Consider the following 21,200-nt stretch of genomic DNA (forward strand, 5'->3'; position numbering starts at 1 on the left):
CAATTAAGTAATGTTTACAAACAATTTCACAGCTACAGAGTTCTACATTCCATTAAAAAGACTCGCACTTATTACCCGGGATTAGAACCCTACCCTCCCTCACTCGAATATTAAAGCCATTATTAATATGATATTCGAGCTAAGAAGATTATTTTGATATCTTCATAAGATCCCATACACATTCAAACTCAACAAATTCGAGCTTAGGTCACATTCTTAGAACACCGACTACTGAATACTCTCATTAAAAATAATTTGAAAGATCTTACCCAACGTCAACGAAGTTGTCAACAAAATAACGTGAGAGGATAGCTTATGTTTATGATTTAGTTCAGGTATAACAATTTTGAAAAAACGTGGACATCAGATCCACCGGAAAGAATCACTACAACCCCAAAACAAACAGTGTAATATTTCCTTGATCTACATCATTGTAACGCTCAAGTTATCAGACATGTTGAGAAAATATGGATAGAGATAGAGCGAAAAATATACTGCACAGAAAACGTCTATTTCACAATACATTAAAAATGTTTGATAAACACGCTTTATGATTTGAGAATGACGATTCAATGAACCGATACAGATCACGTTGTGATATGAAATTCTGACAAAATCAAATTAATTGCGCAGTATGAGGAGCAACAGCTTAATGTGGAGTATCTTATTAACATCCAACAGATCAAAGTGTATCAGAGTTAGTAAAATCGACATACAGGTTTTATGTTCACATTCAGACATGACGACTGCTGTCTGTGTGACTGATACGGTTACTCGATGACCAAGCTCTTAATTCAGCCAACAATAACGTAGATCTAAGCCATTTGACGTGATCTATAGTAATGCTAATATTCATTAGCAGACGACAAATCTATTATTAAAAGATAAAGAAGACGAGGAAAAGAAGAGAACGTGTGTTTGAATTATGATAGCAAGGAAGAACAGAACTGTGACCGCCTTATCAACAGCGCACGGTTTAAAAGACACCAATCCCACAACAAACAGTTGTTGCAGGAGCTGTTTTCATTTTCTAAAATATTATTACTTTTTAAAACTCTCCTGATTTCCAAAGACAGCGTATTACTCATCCAATTATAATAGGCAATAATGTCAATGCTTTTTCACATAATTAGAACAAAGAGTTGATAATAGCTTTCATGTCTTATTTGATTTTGGCATGGAATGACTGGACTACGTTTCTACCAACAGTTATTTTTCTACCAACAGCTGTTCAACCTTTAAAAAAATTTGCTCTGGATACAGTATACATACTTGCATGATGTCAGAAGGAACCATTAATATATATATATATATATATATATATATATATATATATATATATATATATATATATATATAATGTTGATGTGGTTCTGGACAGTATAAACAAATCCCACAGAGAGAAAAACAAATAAACGCAAAGTTATTGTCATACTTTAAACAGTTATTTCAATTCAACTATGTTTCAAGAATTAGTATGAATATGTGGTTTTTGTTGTAAGGTAACTGTTTTGTATGCGATGTGATTTTGTTTCAAGTTAGGTGACTGAAAATTATGATCTAACGTAATCGTCTCATAACAACACGTGCGAGAGAATATTAATATCTCTACGTCTAACACGATAAAGAATAATAGTGTTCCTTGTTTTAGAAATACAGGAGAATTACAGATGATTTTAAACTGTAATACACTTAAAATTATAATAGCGGTTTAAGCAAAAGAACAAAGAATATGTTATATTCAAATAGGGTATTATTCACATATGACATAAATGATTACATATAATCTTACCCAGGTCTCTTCACAATAAAAGTTGAAAAGATTACATTATTCAAAGTCTCCACTTGGATTCGACTCAGACAGAGAAACTTTTCAAGAGATTATATATTAACTTAAACAATATTTGAGGAATCTGCATGTGGAATATCTTTAGTAAGCAAACGTTTAAAGTTTGTAATACACGTCCAACCTTTAATGACTTAGAGAAAAAGAGGATAAAAGGATAACAATGATAAATATATGTATCATACACGACAGGCATGTTGGTCTGTTGTTAGCTACGTTTGAATATAAATTTTGCTTGTACATATTGGTGGGTTTTCAACACTACTTTCAGCCTTTAGTTCATTCACATATGGCAATATAAATAAGCCTGTTCATTCTTGACAAGTCAAACAATCATCACTTTTTACACACCACCGGTTGCTAGTTTAGTATTTGCATCAGCATATTTTCATGTTGGATTATTGGACTGCCTTTTTCTTCCCAAGGTAAAAATGTAGAGTCAGTGTAAGATGACTAATTTACCTGTCTCTATCTAGGTCAATAAAGCTCAGATATATCAAATTTAATAACATGGATATTTAGTGAAGATTGAAAAGATGGATCACTTCATGCAGAAATGCTATTTTCAATAGCATGAACAGAAATAAAAATGAAATTATTTATTAATTATTTTGTTTCTGTTTTAGTCAATAAGATTTATAAGTTTTATACTGGTGGTATAATTTTGCATATGTGAAACGAACATTTCTCGAATACGATATCAAACATAAATACTAGAATAATGCATAATGGCCGGGCAGAGAATGAAAATGTATGATCCAAACACGGTAATCACTTACAAAATATCATTACTGAATCCAATACATACAGAATTAACATTAATTTAATCACAAAATGTCTTGTATCTAATACTATTCGTACATCAATAGTGTCTCTGCTAAGAAAATACAAACACAGTTCTAATCAAGCTACACACATATGCCCCATATGACCTAGATTATGCAAAAACACGCCTCCAGGTAGTACATGAATTATTTAATTGTTTCAGTGTGTTATGTATATTTACTTTAATTGTTTGTTTGTTAGTTTTCATTTTTTAAAAAAATTTCATTACATGCTATTGTAATATAACATTGAATGCTGGACTTAAGGTTTTCAAAAACTGAGCGCAATTCTGTTTGATCTCCTTGACTTTCTTATTTCATTTTATGTCAATAACTAATAAATAGCTAAATTATTTTCTATGTTTATGTTCTTAATATCAGGATCTTTATAAATAGGAGAAGTAAATATGTTTATCTGGGGCAGGGTTTTGGACTTTGTTAAGTGAATTGTACAGGCTATGGTTTTGATTTGTAAACATTAGGATCAGTCTAGAACGTTATATTCCATTAAATAGTTTTTCTTTTTAGAAAACGCTAATTGTGACCTGAGGTCAAGTAGAGAACTAAATAATATTGTGATTGTGAGGATTTGGTCAATCGTGCTTTAACATATAGCACATTTAAGTTGTATTATGTTTTGTGACCTGTATTTTGGGCTGGAATATTTTTTGTTCAAATTATTGAATTCAAGTGATTATTTTCCCTAGAAATACAAAAGTGCTCTGATAAAATTCTTGGATAGAGACATTCAGTTGAATTTATGGTGAATTCAAACCGGGAATTATATTTATGTGGTTCAACAAGAGACTATTGACACATCAACACTTTAGCAGCTACCACAGACAAGTCATCGACTTAAGTTATGTGATTTTTTTCTGGACTTTTACTGAAATGTATTCAGGACGTTAAATGACTAGGACTTTTGTGTCTGTAATTTTTTTATTTTATTTGGGATTTGTCTTCATTCTTTATTTATTGTGGTCCATTGAAACTGCTAAAATACTTAAATTTGTCTGATATTTTAAACAAAAGTATAAAAAGAAAGCATACAAACCTCTTCCATAAAATTATAAAGAATATATTGTGCAAAAAGTAGATTTATGCATCAGATGTCATAGAACCAAATAAGTTGGTCTATAGTTTCGACCGATTTTCTTCCTTCCTTTCTTTAATTGGAGTGAAATTAATTGACACGTGATAAGTGTGATTGCATCCATCGATAAAGTTATGCAATACATCTACACATTTGTTAGTTTCATTTTGAGTGAACTATTTCCATGTTTTCTTTTCCAAAGTTACATTAAGCACGTCCATTACACATGGTTTCTTTTCAGGGGACATTTTATGTCCCATGTTGTTAGGCATCTGTTGTGTGGTATCTGAAGCTAATGCTTCTTTACCTTCATGTTTGGCTGATTTAACGTAGTAATCTCGAAAATTACGTGTGAGAGATTAAAAACATAAATATCCCACGTCTTATACGAAGAGAACTTTGCTTCCATATTTTAAACATGCTGGAGAATCAAAAGTCAATTAGCAAAACTTTGAAAGTATTGGGAATACCGGTTGAAGTAAACTAGAAGAAAATACATAGTGTTATAAGGATATTTATTACACATATGGCATGTGTGTCTACATATAATCTTTAGTAGCTCGTTTTACAGAAGAAATCTCCACTGATGTGACATAGGTCAAAATTACAAGAGATAGTGCAATATTTTCAACAATATCAGAGGGATCTGAATGTGGATCACCTCCAGCTAACTCAACTATAAAATATGCAAAGTTTGTAACGAACATTAAACCGAAAAGACAAGCGTAAATAATTCATTATAAAATTACGTATCATATCTGACTTTGAGAGCACGCATTTGTTCCATTTTGAACACTGCATTTTAAAACCTTTACATAATTTACGTCTGACAATATAAACCTGTTCATTCATGATATATCAAACAATCACATTTTGTGTGTACTCCACTAGGTTATTTATTTATATTCACAACGGTATATTTACTAGCACTGTTATATATGTATGCTTTAGACTTTTTTGTAAAGGGCCACATTATAAATATTTTAGGTTTCGCGAGCCAAGGGTCAAGCTCAACTCACGCTGCCCAATTATACCTGCGTGGTGTCACAACGTCACGACAGAGGCCGCCACCAATCAGCGTGTGAATGTGAAGTTACAGTAGCGCCCCATACGGTCTTTCTCGGACCTCCTCAGTCGCAACAACATCACAAAACTCAGCAGTCGGCCGTTCCATTATAAAGGTGCTTTTAAAGAATTAGAAAATGTAAAATCCATTCTTAGTTCGCGGGCCGTAGTTTGCCGACCCTTGCTTTAGAGCACTGAGTAGAAAAAACAAAAAACAACGTGTGCACAAATAAAGCAATACTATCCCTACGTCTATTATTAATATGATAAAACGTCTTAACTACACCACAACATTCCATTTCGACCACACATCGTTTGAACTAGTCCTAACAACACTCACACTGGAGCAAAGGTCAGTCCATTTTTCTGGCTATACCGCCCTCCTCCTAGTAGAAAAAACAAGCTGGCTGACTCTCTCTCTTTGGAGCAGTTTCGTAATCTCCTGGACTATGGAAATTCATAGGTGTCAATCTAATTATTCTTGGAGATTTCAACTTTCACTTTGACTGTCCCGGAAACTGAAATACATAAAAACTCATAGATTTCATTAATGTTTTCAACCTCAAACAGTCAGTTAACCAACCCACCCATAAACATGGTCACATTTTAGACTGGATTCTTCATAGACCTGTTCCTTTGCATACCAGGGTCCAACAACGTGGAATGAATTGCCCACTGAACTTAGACACAAAGACACAGTGATCACATTCAAGAGGTTTCTCAAAACTCGCTTATTTCGACTGCAAGAACAAACTTAAAGACCTAATAATATTTCCTACCTGAAATATTCTCAGCATGTTTTTATTTTTTTAATGTTTTTCTAATTTCATGTTGTTGACTTTTGTAATAATATTATTATGTTTCTTATCTTTTAGGTGTTGTCTAATGTTGTAAAGCGCTTATAGCTTCTAAAGATTAGTCGCTATACAAAGTCCTCATTATTATTATTATTATTATTATTATTAAGTTAACTATTCTTCCATATTTCAAAAAATGCAGGAGAATTATAGCTTACTTTTGATTGTGATTGCACTGATATAATTGACAATGGCGATTCAAGTAAAATAAGAAAGCATTATTACATGGAAAAGTTTTTTTTAAAATTACACATATGAAAAAAGAAAATATAGTATTTAAAACAGGGAACCACCGTGTCTCAGTGGTCAGGGTGTCGGAGTGACCATCGAAAGAGGGTTCGAATCCTTGCATCAAACCAGCCTGGGTCAGCTACTTTGGTGTGTCTTTGGTTAGTGTACTTCACTCCAATTGCCTCTGCACTAAATAACCTGCTTGTGTTGATGTGCCGTAAAGCACCAAAGCAACCCAAAATAATTATAGCAGTATCAGAGGGATGTGCAAGAGGAACACGTATAATTAACGCAATGATAAAAGATGCAAGTTTGTATTAGAGGTTAAGGCTTTTATTAGTTCAAGAGGAGAAATAGAAACCTTGTATATTAAAAAGATATACAAGTATGCACGACAGATGTAATAACCGTTGATCATTTAGTTATGTTTGAATATACGATATAAAATACTAAAATTCACTAGTACCTATTTATGCGGTATGAACACTATTTCTTAAACTTTTATGTTATACACATGTGACAACATAGCTTGTTCATTCACGACAAAATCAAGCAATCATCTTTTTAATGTCAGTAATAACTGACCTGTCACTGCTAAGTTTAACCTTCCACAATGGAAATTTCTTTTTGTTCTAAAAATTTCTTAGAACACATAAATCAACCCAGTCTGATCTTTAATCATCCGCCCTTATGCTGTAGCGTACCCTCATTGTCTTTCGGACGACCGTCGAGTCAACACGTGGGATAAACAAATATCTAAAGCTATGGTTTTGCTAATCGCCAGGGCTTGATTCCCGTAGTACCAGAGGTCAGGCAAAGCACAGATCACGCAAGACCAAACGGTTAGATGTCGTTCTTGCTCTTCAAGTTCTTAGGGAAATTCCATCAAATCCAGACCGCCATTCACCTAAAGTGACAGATTATTTGACCGGTCACTAATAACCGGTCACCGACCACAGGGCACAATACACCGGTCACCAGACCGAGAACCGGCTACCGATCATCACAACATGAACATATCGCCAAGGATAGGTTCGAATATACCCTTTTCCACTACATTACCAATTTATTCAATTACAGGGATGGTGCTTTCATTTATGTACGCTATCGGGATATACAATTGGATCCATGTTTTCTTATAACCCTTTTGGTATACGAAACATATCCCCACCTCGTGGAAGAGAACAACATATATCTCCAGTTATGTTGTCCATGTGGCCACCTGCATGTACGAATGATGAGGTCCGACTACCATCAAAAGGTCCGTATAAAGGGTCATCAAGGAATGAGAGATTTAGTCCTCTTTCTTCTGAAAGGCCAAGGAGGAATGTGAAGAGTCCTCGCTCTTGTGATATGATACCCATTAAAGACAGCTTATCATAGTTTCCCAGGCATTTAATGAATTTCCGGATGATATGACATATTGTCCCTCCGAGTATTTCCATATCCTTCTTACCAAGCGTCACTTGGTCCATTTAAATTGCTGTCAACGATCTCTGCCTGTTTCTTCCACTTACCTGACTTAGCCCATGTGTTCAAGTGACACTATGGTACTTTCATGCTTAGAGAAAAATAAGAAACAGTGCCCAGACCGGACTGATACTTGCTCATTTCAAGAGGGATAGAAGAGTAGCGCAATGACTGAGTAGAGGTCAAGAAACGGAAAGATGAAATATATTGTTTTTGGTCCCCATTGCTACATAGACTCTTAATTTTAGTCTCAGGCTATTCATCTGTCTGAACAGTGGACGCCCATACGCACTTGGACGTCGAAGCTTCACATGAAGGCATTCGATTGGGTTACTCTGCAACATTATTACCTGTTGCCTTGCAACGACTCTCGGATGATGTAGCTATGAGTACGAAAATTGTGTTCTCTTCGGAGGTTTTTCACTTCCATTGAGATGTTGTTTTTGATTCGTTCAGGAATTTGCTAAAAAAAAGCAGAATTGTTCTTAATTATCTACCACTGGACACTTGGACCTTATTTGGGGTATCATTCCCACTATTTGTTCTCAGGATTTTAGAGAATCAACAACTTTGGTCTCTTGCGTCGTTTGCTGGCCGTTGAAACTGGTCTGTAACAAAGTAGCCGTCCGTCTCTTCCCACACCATTAAGTCCACTCCTCAAACAAGACGGAGCAAGCGGAGTGGCCAGAGCAAGAAAACAAACTCTACTCTTGCGCAAATCTCTCCCAAACAGGTGAGAATGAAGCAAGTGAGATAGTCTTAGAGACAACGCATCTCTACTACAGTGCATGCCGTTTTCTTTAATATACTTTGGTGCTCGACTGGTCCTCATTTTAGAGGCCTGGTCTAGCATAATCGATGTGTCCTCCTTGAACAATAATGGAGCGTTTACGTTATGCAGGAGATAACACTCTTCTATCTTGGAAAGAACCACATCTTCTTCCATCAGTCATATCTGTTAATATTAAATAAGAAGTGCACTTCGGAAATGCGCAGTAGATGGGGTTCAAAACATCAAGTCGCCAGCTTTCTTCTCTTGGATTTTTCTGGTCTCCAAAATTGCGAAAAACTGAGCTTTATTATGGATCTTTCAGCCTCCCCACTCCAACAAATTTATGGTAAAGGAAATTTTCGAGATGTAAGCTGCAACTTCCCTTTGTACCGCTATCAAAACCGCTGACTTGGCAGTCTCCATCCTTCGTCACGATGCGTACTTCAATATCCAGATTTTTCTTTCGCATAATAAAGTATTTCCGATTCTCGATCGAACAATAAATACGTAAGTTCTGTGCCATGCTGTTCGGTTTAGCCTCGGCGTCCAGATTCTTCAACAGAGCCGTGTGAATAATAGCTGTGCACTTAATATATACTTGGACATTTTGCTGATCCTTTATCTCAACGATTGGCTGGTATACCACGACGACCACCACCACCACAACAACAAGCAGTCCCTTTTAAATCACAACATGACCAGCTATTGATCTATTGATTTACTGTGATTCAGTTAGGACTGATTCCACACCTTGAGTCATCCATCTCTTGCTTCATATGATTTCACGAAAATATATTGACATGGTTCCTGTTCCATCATAGTGTATACACCAGATGATGGAACTTTATATGACGTTACGTCCATGATTTCGTTGTCTCCTCGTCTGTATCTCTCTTCTGGGAACCTTGAAATCTTCAGCTTTCATAGGGAGAGTGTATTTTTGTCCTCTTACGTTTCTCCTGTTGGCGGTTTGGAAACCCCACGAGATGAACCGTCAGGTAAATTTTCTCTAGTGTTGACGTTTCAGTACCACATCAAGTGCTGGTAAAATCAAGAAAGGTTTTTGAGGGGAGGTCCCCTGCATGCCCCTGAACACCAGTCCTATCTGTACATATACAGGTCAGATTCAGGTCGGGAGGGGGCCTTGTTTAGATGAAAAAGGAGATCTTCTCTATGCCATTGGTCATAAGAAGATAGTCTAATCAAGATCAACTATTTAGAAATGAACATCGTATTCCTTATCCTAAAAGGGTGTTAAGCGGTGCATAGTGCATATCTAAGGGCATTGCTTCATGGTCTTCACAAATAGTACGTCAGTTGTCGGATGTCTCAGACGACAAGAAGGTACTCATGCTCCTTCTCTTCTCGTGGAAGTTTTGTAAGGAATTACACTAAGAGTTCTTCATATTCTAGGGAAAAAACATTTTTTTTCGACGGTTATTCAGAGCAGGGATCTATTGTTACAAAGTGGAGAATCTTCTGTGATTGGTGTCCTAGGACACGTATTAACCATTGTCGATCCTCCCATATTTCAGCAGCAGATATTTCTATATTCTCCTTTTGATTCCAACTTGTAGGATATGATCTGTTTATTTTCCCCTTTAGATCCTCACTTATCGTATCTTATTAAGTTGTTCGATCCACAGAAACCGGCGTGTCGCTCGTTGACACAAAGATGGAACCTGTCATTTGCTTTATGGGCACTGAAGAAACACCTTATGAACCTTTGAGTTAAGCTTCTTTTCAAAATCGTACGCTCTAGACCACATTCACTGTAGCTGTTGAGATCGGAGAAGAGGGAACTACATGATTTTTCAATTGAGGAGAGATATTTACGCTTCAATTACGATTCAATTTCCTTGTTATGTCAGCCATGTTCCCTAGCACAAACCCCACCTTCCATCAGTACTTCCATCCCCGCTTGAAACCCCAGTCTGTACTGTGAATGATTGCCATGGACTTATTTGCCTTGGTAGTGCACATATATTTTATTTAGCAGCTACTAAAGGAAAAGGGAAGGGTAGGAGAAGACCTTTTAGCGGCTCAAGTGATATTTCAGTATCCACTATCTACTAATGAATATCGCTCAACATCAAGAGAACGTATGCGTCTCTCACAGAGAGAGAATAATGGTTCACGAGGATACAAATCCATCAAGTCTGTGATTTCGCTACTTCCTGGACATATCTGAATGACCCATTTTTAGACAATATTATGAAGGCCGCCTTTTGACGAACACGCGTAACCTTCTCCGTTATCTCGGGTCATTAGCAAACCCAAGCCAAGTATCTCTGGGTCCGACAGTTGTTGCAATCGGCTTCCCGGACTACTGCTACATAAAGAGCAGTTGACTGCTTTGGCTACAAGGTCAGTAATGTTCCACATTTTACTCCCTTCCAGTCAATCAGATACCATCCTTACTAATAAATTCAGCTTAATAAAAGTGACTGGTAAGTCCTGAAAACGAACGATGACGCGTTATAGCGCACGGATTGATGACATAAATCCGACTGATTTGATGCACGTGTTCTAATAAACCTCCAGAACAACGAGTTGAAACACCAACGACGGACGAGGTATTTACATTGTGAAGAAGTTAAGATTTATAATAGTGACACACACACACACGAAAGTGTAACTCCTCTAAAACTACATTCTTACACTCCACTATGTTATTGATTTGTATTGACATTGACACATTTACAGGCTCTGTTATATAGTTAGGTTATCAATGGGGAATGTTGACTGCATTTCTCTTATTTAGATACAGCTGTGGAGTCGGTGTTCTATGACTAAGAGTTACTTAGCTCTACAAAGATAAATAAAGCACATAAATACCAAACGTAATATCACGACATAATAGTGAAGATTGAATAAAGAGAGCTATTTAAAAGTTGATATTTTTCTCTTCATGATCTAAGTAAAAAGGTATAGTAATTCAACTTGTCGAAATTAACTTTACTACATTTTCGGTTTTGCGGTACAACTCTGTGTGCACGTATATCAAATATTGTTGAAGATAATATTAAACATAGAATATTGTACAATGACTGTGTATAGGATGCAAACGTGTAATCCACCTACGGTAACTAGCTGTAAATACTATACTAAATCCTATACGTACAGAGTTGTTGTTAATTTCAATAAATGTCCAATAAATTGGTTTATATCTACTGTCAGTCGCACAACATCTTCTCTACAACTAAGTTAGTATTAACAAATTTGTACTAATTCAACACACGCATTCCCAAATTGATCTGGATTACTTCAACACTGTCTCTATCTCCAGCCAGTTTATGTTTGAATGACCATATTATACTATAAAACTAAATAAATGTGCTTGATCAAATTACTACTAGTACTTCAGTAAAGAAGGATTTAATTATTCTTTTGTCACAATGTTTCATATTTCAAATAAATCATAACATTCCTATTTTCTGCGAAGTCTTTTGATTCGGTTTCGTAGTTTTGTGTTCAGATTTAATGTGTAAATTTATTTTTCACGATGACAGTGGTGCTCAGTACTAGGTCGTCTAAGCATTAAGTTTTGAGTTGGAGTGTACTAAATTTGAATATATGAGATTCTATGGAGTCCGACATAATTGCCATAATCTTCTTTACTCGAATATTGCACAGCAATTGCGTGGATATTTGAGTGATGTAGTATATGGTTCTGTGTTGAGAAATGTGCAGAAACTTTTATGTTTGGAGTGTGGGTTAGGGTGGCTTTGTTACTGCATGGGAGAAACAATGGATGGGAGAAGAGGGATGTCTGCAAAGTTATATTTACAATAGGTTGCATGGTATTTCACTAGAAAAAACACTTTTTTAAAACAATACTTCAACTACATTTATCAATGGATAAATGCTTTCAAAATACTTTGAGATTAACTACCACTGCAGCTAATATAAAAATATTTTTTTCAGGGTGTTTGACAGAAGACTTTTCTTATCCGCTTCGACCAGACATTTATCTATCTCATTATATCAAGGAACATACCAAAATTGTCGGACGGGAATGGTTGCTACAGAACATATCTGATACCGTTTTTGATAAGCAATTCGAAAGTACAGGCGTATTATTGGTTGCAGAAATGGGGTTTGGAAAGTCGGCTTTGATTTCACATATTGTTTGTGCTGAAACTAAAGAGCCGGGTGGTGAACTGAGATCACGGCTTCTTGCTTATCATGTCTGTAGATTTGATGCCTTAAATACCAAAAAAGCAGATATTTTTATTCGAAGACTTGCAGGAATGATAGCAAATTCAATCCCTCAGTTTGGGTCTGCTCTTGAAACCGAATACGGTGTTCTGAGCTACTTAAACTCAACCAAATGTAATTATGATCCGGTAGGATGCATGGATCAAAGTATAGTTCGCACATTATCCAAAGTGGAGTCAAGTATTGATACAGGAATGACTTGGATTATAGTCATCGACGCCTTAGATGAATGCGAAGACGCGGATGCAAACAATAATGAAATAATAGGTGTTTTAGAACGGACAGCGCACAGATTTCCCAAATGGATCAAATTTCTATGCACTGCTAGAAATATTTCGACTATTGTTAGGAGACTGGGAGATTTTCGTAGGATGGAAATAACATCTAATGATTACAGAAACAAGAGAGACATACATGATTTTGTTAGCAAGTATGTTAACGACAACCAGTCAATTTTCCAAAAGCTGTCAAGCGTCTTTATGCTGGATAATAAAAGCGATATTGTTGATAGACTGTGTGAAATGAGTTCCGGAAACTTTTTATATATTCGCCATGCTCTCGAATATTTAAAATCAACAAATGTTCTGAGTGTAGAGAATATACCTAATACATTAGACAAAATTTATCAACTCAATTTCGAGCGGATTTACGGCAAAACGGAGGAACGTTTTCATTGGGCTAGGAAAGTTCTGGAAATATTGTGTGCATCCATTGAATCATTGAATAAAGAAACCATTTCTGACATGTTGCGTTTTGAAAGCACAAATATGAGTAAAATTACGTTTAGCAAAGAATTGCAAACATTGATGCATTTTCTTAGATCCAATGAAAGATTGTCCTTCACTCACATTTCAATGTATCATTGGCTGACAGATGTTAAAAGAGAGGGAATGGCTTACTTTATTGAGAAAGAAGTGGGACATAATCTAATAGCAAGATACCTGTTTCATTTGGTTAAAGAATCAAACAACCACAGTGATGAAAACATCATAAATCTTGCACTACATGTTTCTGAATCAAAGAGACAAGACTTGATATCATACTTCAAATCTCTTCCGCGCAGTTTCTTTAATAAAAAAAATGAATGTGGTTCATTGCTTCACAAATTAGCCAAGAGTTTAAATTCCTATTTAGCCACTGAACTGTGCCTCTATTTTATCAAGGATGTTGATATCCTCAATGCTGATAACCTAACAGCAGCTTTTATAGCAGCTGGGAGGGGCAACGTAGAAACATTACGAGCTCTGTTGGATGCAGGAGCCAAAATAACGTTCCGGATATCATTGCCAACACTGTTTGCCGCTGTAGATGACGCCTCGCTTATTATTAAGACACGCACCTTCTGGGGATATGGATTACTTGATATTGCTGCTCAGCACGGTCACGTAGATACCACACTTCTCCTACTCAAAAGAAACAGGAGTATGGCTAATATTTCGAACGAAATGAGTGTAAAACCTCATCATCTTGCATGTGAGTTCGGTCATATCAAAGTGCTCAACATTTTCTTGAACGTCAGTCCCGAATTTGGTGATCAGAGATGCCTGTATAAAGCAGCATCTAGTGGACATGTTGAAATCATAAAAAGACTTCTTAATTTAGGTGTTAAAGATGTGTGTCTTCCCTGTAATGGGAGCTTTTATTGGCTGAAAGAAAATGAGAGCAGAATGCAGTCTACATTTTTTACTTTTAATAGTCATGAAAAATATAATTCGAATACAGACATTTGGAAATATCTAAGTGAAAAATTATCGAAGAGGAAACCTTTCGATGACTGGCAGACAATATCCTGTGAAACAGCACTTCATGTATCGTCGAGACTGGGATATATAGACACTGTAAGTCTGCTGATATCCCATGCACAAAATGCCACAACATGTCGAGACAGAGCTGGAAGAACACCTTTTCTTACAGCTGTCATTCATAATAGAACAGATATTGTTGAACTTTTCTATCCACTAATAAATGCATCTGATAAATGCGTTGAGTGGACTTTGACACAGGAAGAAATGATGCATTTGAATGGAATAGAGATAAGTAAACTTTCAGAAGGCATGTGTTCGAATGGTTCATCAGTCGTACATCTGATCTCAAGATATGGATTAAAGAAATTGGCACAAAATTCTCTTTTCCGTTATGTGGACTGGGAGGAAGTGGATAACGAAGGATGCAGACCTATTCACCATGCTGCTTGTCATGCTGGTTTGGATATGTTAGTCTACCTATACATACTGAAGGTGGACTTTTTTTCTCGTACTAAAAATGGGTCAACTGCCTTTCATATTGCAGCCTTATGCCACCCGTATAATTTACACGTAATGTACCTATTGAATTCTGAAAACATGCCACCATTATTTGATCATTTAAATCGTAGTATTCTTCAGTATATGTTCACGCATCCGCTATCTATCGATTCCAACCACGCACTGAAGAGCATCACAGAAAGAGTAGCTTTAATGGAGAGACTTTTTTCTGAGAAAGATATCATGCATGTTGATTTAACCGGTGCTAATATATTGCATTATATTATGAAATATGGTTACTTTAATGCAATACTATATCTATACAACAAATATCCAAATAATTTTTTTCAGCTTATTCTTGCAAGTGACCATTTACAAAATAGACCTCTAGACGAGGCATTTTACAACCTTCCATATGATGATCGTATTGTTCGAATACCTTACAATTGTTCAATGAACGATGTAATTGCTCATACGTGTGATGGTGTGGATGTGAATGATTATGTGATGTATATGTCGCCCATTGAATTATCCATTTTCTATTTTGTAATTACCGTAAGTCCTAAAATTGAATATCATCGTTATTTTAAACGATATGTTCACGAAGCTATCAAAAGGTCTAATGTATATGTAACTCTCATATTTTTGATTTATTTTAACGCACACAGTACCCTTGGAAAAGATGGATTTAATCCATTAACTACTTTCACATCTATTGGAAACAACCCTATTATGGCAAACCTGTTCATTGGGGATGGCTGTGAGTGTTTAAAATGCGGAATGCCAATTGAAAAATCCCCCCTTCATCAGATTTCTTTGAATATGAATAATTCATTCTGGTTCGTTGACAGCAAGAGAGTACACAGCATGGTAAAGGATTTAAGCACAGAATATATCGAACAGTGTGCAGACAATAAAGGATTTAACGTGCTACAAAGAGCAATTGAAGGCGGAAATTACAAACTAGCCAAATACTACTTTGATAGTGGATTATCACTGACAAAAAGCAGTGAATCTGTTTTACAGGATGTCATGCTCGGAGCAATGGCTAAATTCTCTCTGCCTGCACGTAACACGCAGCCATATGAATTACAATTTTTCAATAGAACAAAACACCACTTGTTTAGCAAATTCCAGTCTCCGCAAGTTCGAGTGGATTATGACAAAACCACTCTTCTTGTACTTCGCCATATGCAGAAGAGCAGAGGTTTGATGTATGACGTAATTTGCCAAAACAAGAAGTCCACACTGTCATTGGTTCATCTAGCTGCTGCCAATGGACTCCTAAAAAGTCTACACTACATTGCCAACAAATGGGGAAAGAAAGCTTTACTATGCAAAAATGCTGACTTAATATCACCAATTTACCTTGCCTACGTGTTTAACCAATCACAAGTGATAAGATATTTAGAAGAACAAAACATCACATTGAGTTTTCCAAAACTTAAGCCAGAATTATACTTATCATTTATCCTTTTGTTTGATATGAATAACTTCCACCAGAGAAAGCGACACTGTCTGCGTACCGTTCTTCAGTGCGTGAATACAATGAATTATTCTCCTCATAATTATTTTGTTTTGGTAAGAGTCTCTAGTTGTTTTAAAAGTGTCACCTGTTCCAACTTGTTACCGAAGTTGGTGTATGGCTTTAAGGAAGTACAAAAACAAATAACACAAGTTGTTAGATTATTCTTAAGATCTTTGTACATAAAGGACATTAGGAAAAATATTGGAAACAATAATTGTATGCTAGCTGCTTCAGGACAGTGTGTACTTGAATTTCCCCAGTTAAGAGCATTATTGAGTGCAGTTCCATTACTTCTGAAAAAACAGTTTTTATTAGCAGTTCTGACTGAAAATGTTAATCAACATTCGGCGGTATATATAATGAAGTGTCTGTTTGATCGTTGGAACAACATTATAATGAATAATATTAGCATGACGAAGCATAGCCTTTTGTTATTTGAAACAGTTTCATCAGTTATTGAGCCAGTGTTAGGGAGCAAATTTGTCTACCTTCGATCTCTTACTCAGATCGGTAGATATAAACAACTAAAAACCCTAAGTACCATATTCCGAAATATATCAAATATAACCCATGTGCAATTATCTTTTGAATTACCCCGAATAATGCTGGATGCTTTTAAACCTTTAAACGATTTGTTCAGTTCAAAGAAACGCAAGAATTCATGACTATTTTCTATATTACTGTGTTTCTTGCATTGCTTGAGTTAGAAAGATTTTAGATGAAGTATAAAATGCAAGTTGTATTAGCATTTATTTATTTATTTTCTCTTTTGTTACTGGGTTATCTTTCAAGAAAAATCTAATTCTTTTAATGACCTTCTGACTATGAACAGTACAGATATGATGTTCTAGGAAAAAGTTATACACATAATGATGACCTTGAGGTGTGACAACAAAAGCTGGTCTTATTTTATTATTTTAACCTTACGGCTCCTTTTCAAACTAAGATTTGTAATGATATAAACATTGTTACATGAAATGATTGATGTGACATTTAGATGAAAACGTGTTATAAGCTTGATATTACATCGCGGACATAAAAATTTCACTGACAAGAAAAGATTACAATCGCAACTGTTTATTTTATTTCCAATTAAAGATCAGCGTCATTCTGTACATGCCTACGTTAATCATTTTAATTTCTTTTTGAAATCTAAAACGTTACTCGAAAATTTTAAAATAGTTTAAGGACTATTTACAAATCTAACATGCTCATAAAATTGTATATTTCTACGAGAAATATCCTTCAATGTTAAGCCATTTTAATCGCCTAATATTATCACATATTCATAAGCATGTACAATGTGCCTGAATCACATTCTGTGCAAAACAATTAGGTAGCTTATTCAAGTAATATATACATATGTAATTATCCCTCCTATTTTGTTACATTGTGAAATAAAGATATTCCTTTAGGGATATGAATTCTCGTATCCTTATGATGTTATGTATATCTATATTATGTTTAATTTTTGTTCATGATTGTTGATTATAATGATAACTTATGAACAATATATTACAATTTTTGTTGATTTTTGTTTAGATAATGCACATTATAGAGGTTATTGCTCGGATGTTACTTTTAAGCCCAGCGTTGAGAAAGAATATGTTTCCAGTTTGGGGTAATTAACCGACTTGATGGTTAAGTACTCCGAGATAAGTCAGGTGAGGGTTATTTTGACATAATTCATATGGGAGATATTGCGAAAAAGACCAAGTAAGTATGTAATCCGGCACAGAGTCGCAGTAGAGTCGTGGTGATTTATAAAAGAGGAATAAATGAACATTATTAATCCTATTCCCATTACCGTTTTTCACTTATTTTCAGTCTGCAAAAGTATTCAATTCTGTGTTTAGATTTAATTTGAGAGGAATAATTTTAAAAAATAATTTTTGGACTTATTGACTGCTCACATGACTGTTTGCAATATTTTGGGATTGTTGTGAATTCATTTAAAGACGTTCTGGATGATGCCATTGTAATACAAAGACTATTGACAATTCATCACATCAAAGGCTGTTGGTACATCAGAACATTGAGGACCTGGAATTTATTTTGGCGTACTGTTCTGTTGGACTTGTGATAAAACTTATCGGATTAGTTTGAATTTAATTCATAATATTGTAATTTGCTTTATATTTCATTATTTAACTTAAAATATTAAATTATTTGTTGAATTTTACAAAAACGTGTTGGTTTTGCTTCTTTCTGTTTAAGATCATATAGTCGTATCAATGAGCAATACAATTAAAAGTATTCTTATTTTCTTAACTGTTAACTTTAAAACATAATTAGTTTTGATCGAATAATATACTCTAGTCTGTTGGGTATACTTAGATTATTCATGAGAGAGAGAGAGAGAGAGAGAGAGAGAGAGAGAGAGAGAGAGAGAGAGAAATGATGTCTGATAAATATCAACTAAAATAATGTGTGCAACTATGATTATTGTCAGATTTAGTAGGGAATGGTAAAAGAAATTAAACAAGACATTACAATCGAATTATTTACTCAAGTGTTTCTGAGGAAATCATTGTTTGATCGGAATTTCCTTTTCATTTACCACTGCCGATCATTAACCAAAAGACTCAAAGGCGACCATGAGCCAGATTTTATTTATTTCACCTAAAAAGAAGTCATCCCGCATATGACACAGACTCTTCAGATTACAACAATAACGTAATAAATTGAGAAATTGTTGTGTACACATGTTATTCTTAATTACATTGTTCAGCCACACAGCTTGCAACGAATGCTGGTACAATTATGGTACCCAGGATGCTGGTTTGGGTTGTTTTTTCTCATGCATAGATAGAATGCGTAGAAATTCTCCTTTTCATTATATTTAAAAGAATCAGTAAATTTTCAAAAGAGGTAGATTTAAATTATAAAACAGTTTGTACAGTAGTTGGCCTTGTAAACAATAGTTTTGTCCTACTGCCAGTAGAATCACATGCATGTTAAAGTCAATCTAGCGGTTTACTAGGCACTGCGGCACAGCATGACCGTGTAAATACAACACATCTTACACTCACTAGAAAAAGACGCCTGACGGATATTATGAATGAAATGAATGTAAGACCGCATCAAATTACTTTTGAGTTTGAGCATCAACAAATGCTAGTGAAATTGATCCCCCAGTTTACCTGTCAGAGTTGTCTCTACAAAGCGGCATCCAAGGATACGAAAATATTGTACGGAAACTTCTTGATTTAGATGTGAAAGACTGCTGCGTTCCTTCCAAAGCAGCTAAGATAGAAAAACATGACAGCAAACCCGAAATGGGTAATGGTCTGGCCCGTCATCGTTGGCGATATTGATCAATGTTAGAAAGTCATTTTAGAGAATAAGAAATTATAATAAAAATATTCATGCGTGTATCCATCTCATCCTGGTGTGATGCGATCAGCCATGACTCTGAAAAAGCAACAGGACACGGCATAATCAACTTAATAAAGGAACGCGGTCTAAGATTACCAGGAATTCTCGACGGTCAAGGTCTGAAACTCCCCATGTACAATTTTGATTTACTTGATGCTGGTCGGCGATTAAAGATAAAACCCTTCTGAGGTGTTTTTATGCTTGATCAATAACCGCAAAAACCGTGCTGAAACCGATATAATTAATCTCGAAGGACGTTGTGGTCCAGGTACTCGTTGGGTTGGGATGATCCACGTGAAGTTGGTTATTTTGATTTGTATGGATTGGCACCACCAAGAGAATTTGTATCATATGGTGGCTTCCCAATTTGGTATTCAACATCACCAACACAGACAATAATGGATCCACCAATATGCGGTCTAGAAGTGCTTGCGGTACTTAAGGCCGTGTCATGGTCATTAGCGTCGCCGCATAAAGTAGTACACGAATACACAAGTGGTCGTTTTAAACAGGTAAACGGTTTATAATGGTAGATATTTATGGAAGGTCTATCCAGGTGAAGTTGATCTATCTGCGTGTGTGACGCCAGATGAATTTGCTGATCTTATTCGTCTCATCGGAGTTGATCCGGATGAGGTTTTTTCTTCTTCAGTATCAACATGGGCTGCTAAAGACAAGCAATATTAGGTAGGCCGATATTAAACTGCGAGCTTTAGGTGCAACGAAAACATCATAGTATTTACCGGCGACGGAAAAATTAAAGCTCTATGTCATTTGTAGAGTTTCCTATATATGTTCCTATATTCGGTGACTCAATAACTGGTTCACTCGTCATGACTGGAAATATAATTGCTGGTTTGTGAGAACTGAAATTAGCTGATGACGTTGCAACGAAGAAGTACGTGGACGACGCTAATGTCGAGATAAGGACGTAGTTAACAACAGCAGGTAATTGATTAACCTCTATACGGTCTGAGTATGATTGTCATGCAAATGCGTTTACGATACGTCTCAGAAACTATCAGATTCTTCTTCAGATCGCCTGTAATTTGTTTAGAAACCCAATGGTCGTCAACAGTAAGGTCGCTGACATTCGAACACAATTCAGTGACTTAGTCAGCGTTAACACTTCAATCGAATTGATTTTCGTGATGTTCTCAGAAATATCAAAATTAGTTGGAGAACTTCAAAATGTAATCACAAGGATAAATGACAATATTACAACTACAGATACTAATATTGATGATCTAACCACTAAAATGAATGATGTACGAGACGTTATGAAGAGACCATTTATACTAAATTCATTTACCACCATTCCCGGGGACAGCAACGTTAATTTCTTGAGAACCCCATACGGTGCTAATTTATTGTCAAAAGAATATTTCAGAATATAATTTGCTCATATTTCTCGGAAAGAATAAGGTGGTTACGATGTTAATAGAGCAGATATAAACGCTAGTGAAGTACATTTTATAGAGGATATCATTTTCAAGATAACTAATAAGAGTGAGATTAGCATAATGTACAGAACATTACCAGAATTTACAAACAGATCTGAGACTATTAAAATCATTGTTTTTGCTGAGAAACTGTTATTGACTGGGACACAGTAGATCACACACAACAGTCGTTGTAAACAGGCTATTGGTTTATAATCGTATATATTTAC

The 21,200-nt window shown here is 35.5% G+C and overlaps 1 protein-coding gene across 1 annotated transcript in view; it reads left to right on the forward strand.

The window, feature by feature from the left end:
- Positions 1 to 18,338, forward strand: part of LOC149789441 (uncharacterized) — a 90,189-nt gene extending 71,851 nt beyond the window's left edge. The window contains exon 3 of the mRNA XM_089975535.1: positions 12,086 to 18,338. Coding sequence (XP_089831661.1) covers positions 12,086 to 16,815 — 4,730 coding nt within the window. The 3' untranslated portion in view covers positions 16,816 to 18,338. The remainder of the gene's footprint in view (positions 1 to 12,085) is intronic.
- Positions 18,339 to 21,200: the final 2,862 nt, after the last annotated feature.

The sequence above is a fragment of the Sinohyriopsis cumingii genome, chromosome 11 (genome assembly GCF_028554795.1).
Source record: "Sinohyriopsis cumingii isolate HCF-2022 chromosome 11, ASM2855479v2, whole genome shotgun sequence".
Classification (NCBI taxonomy): domain Eukaryota; kingdom Metazoa; phylum Mollusca; class Bivalvia; order Unionida; family Unionidae; genus Sinohyriopsis; species Sinohyriopsis cumingii.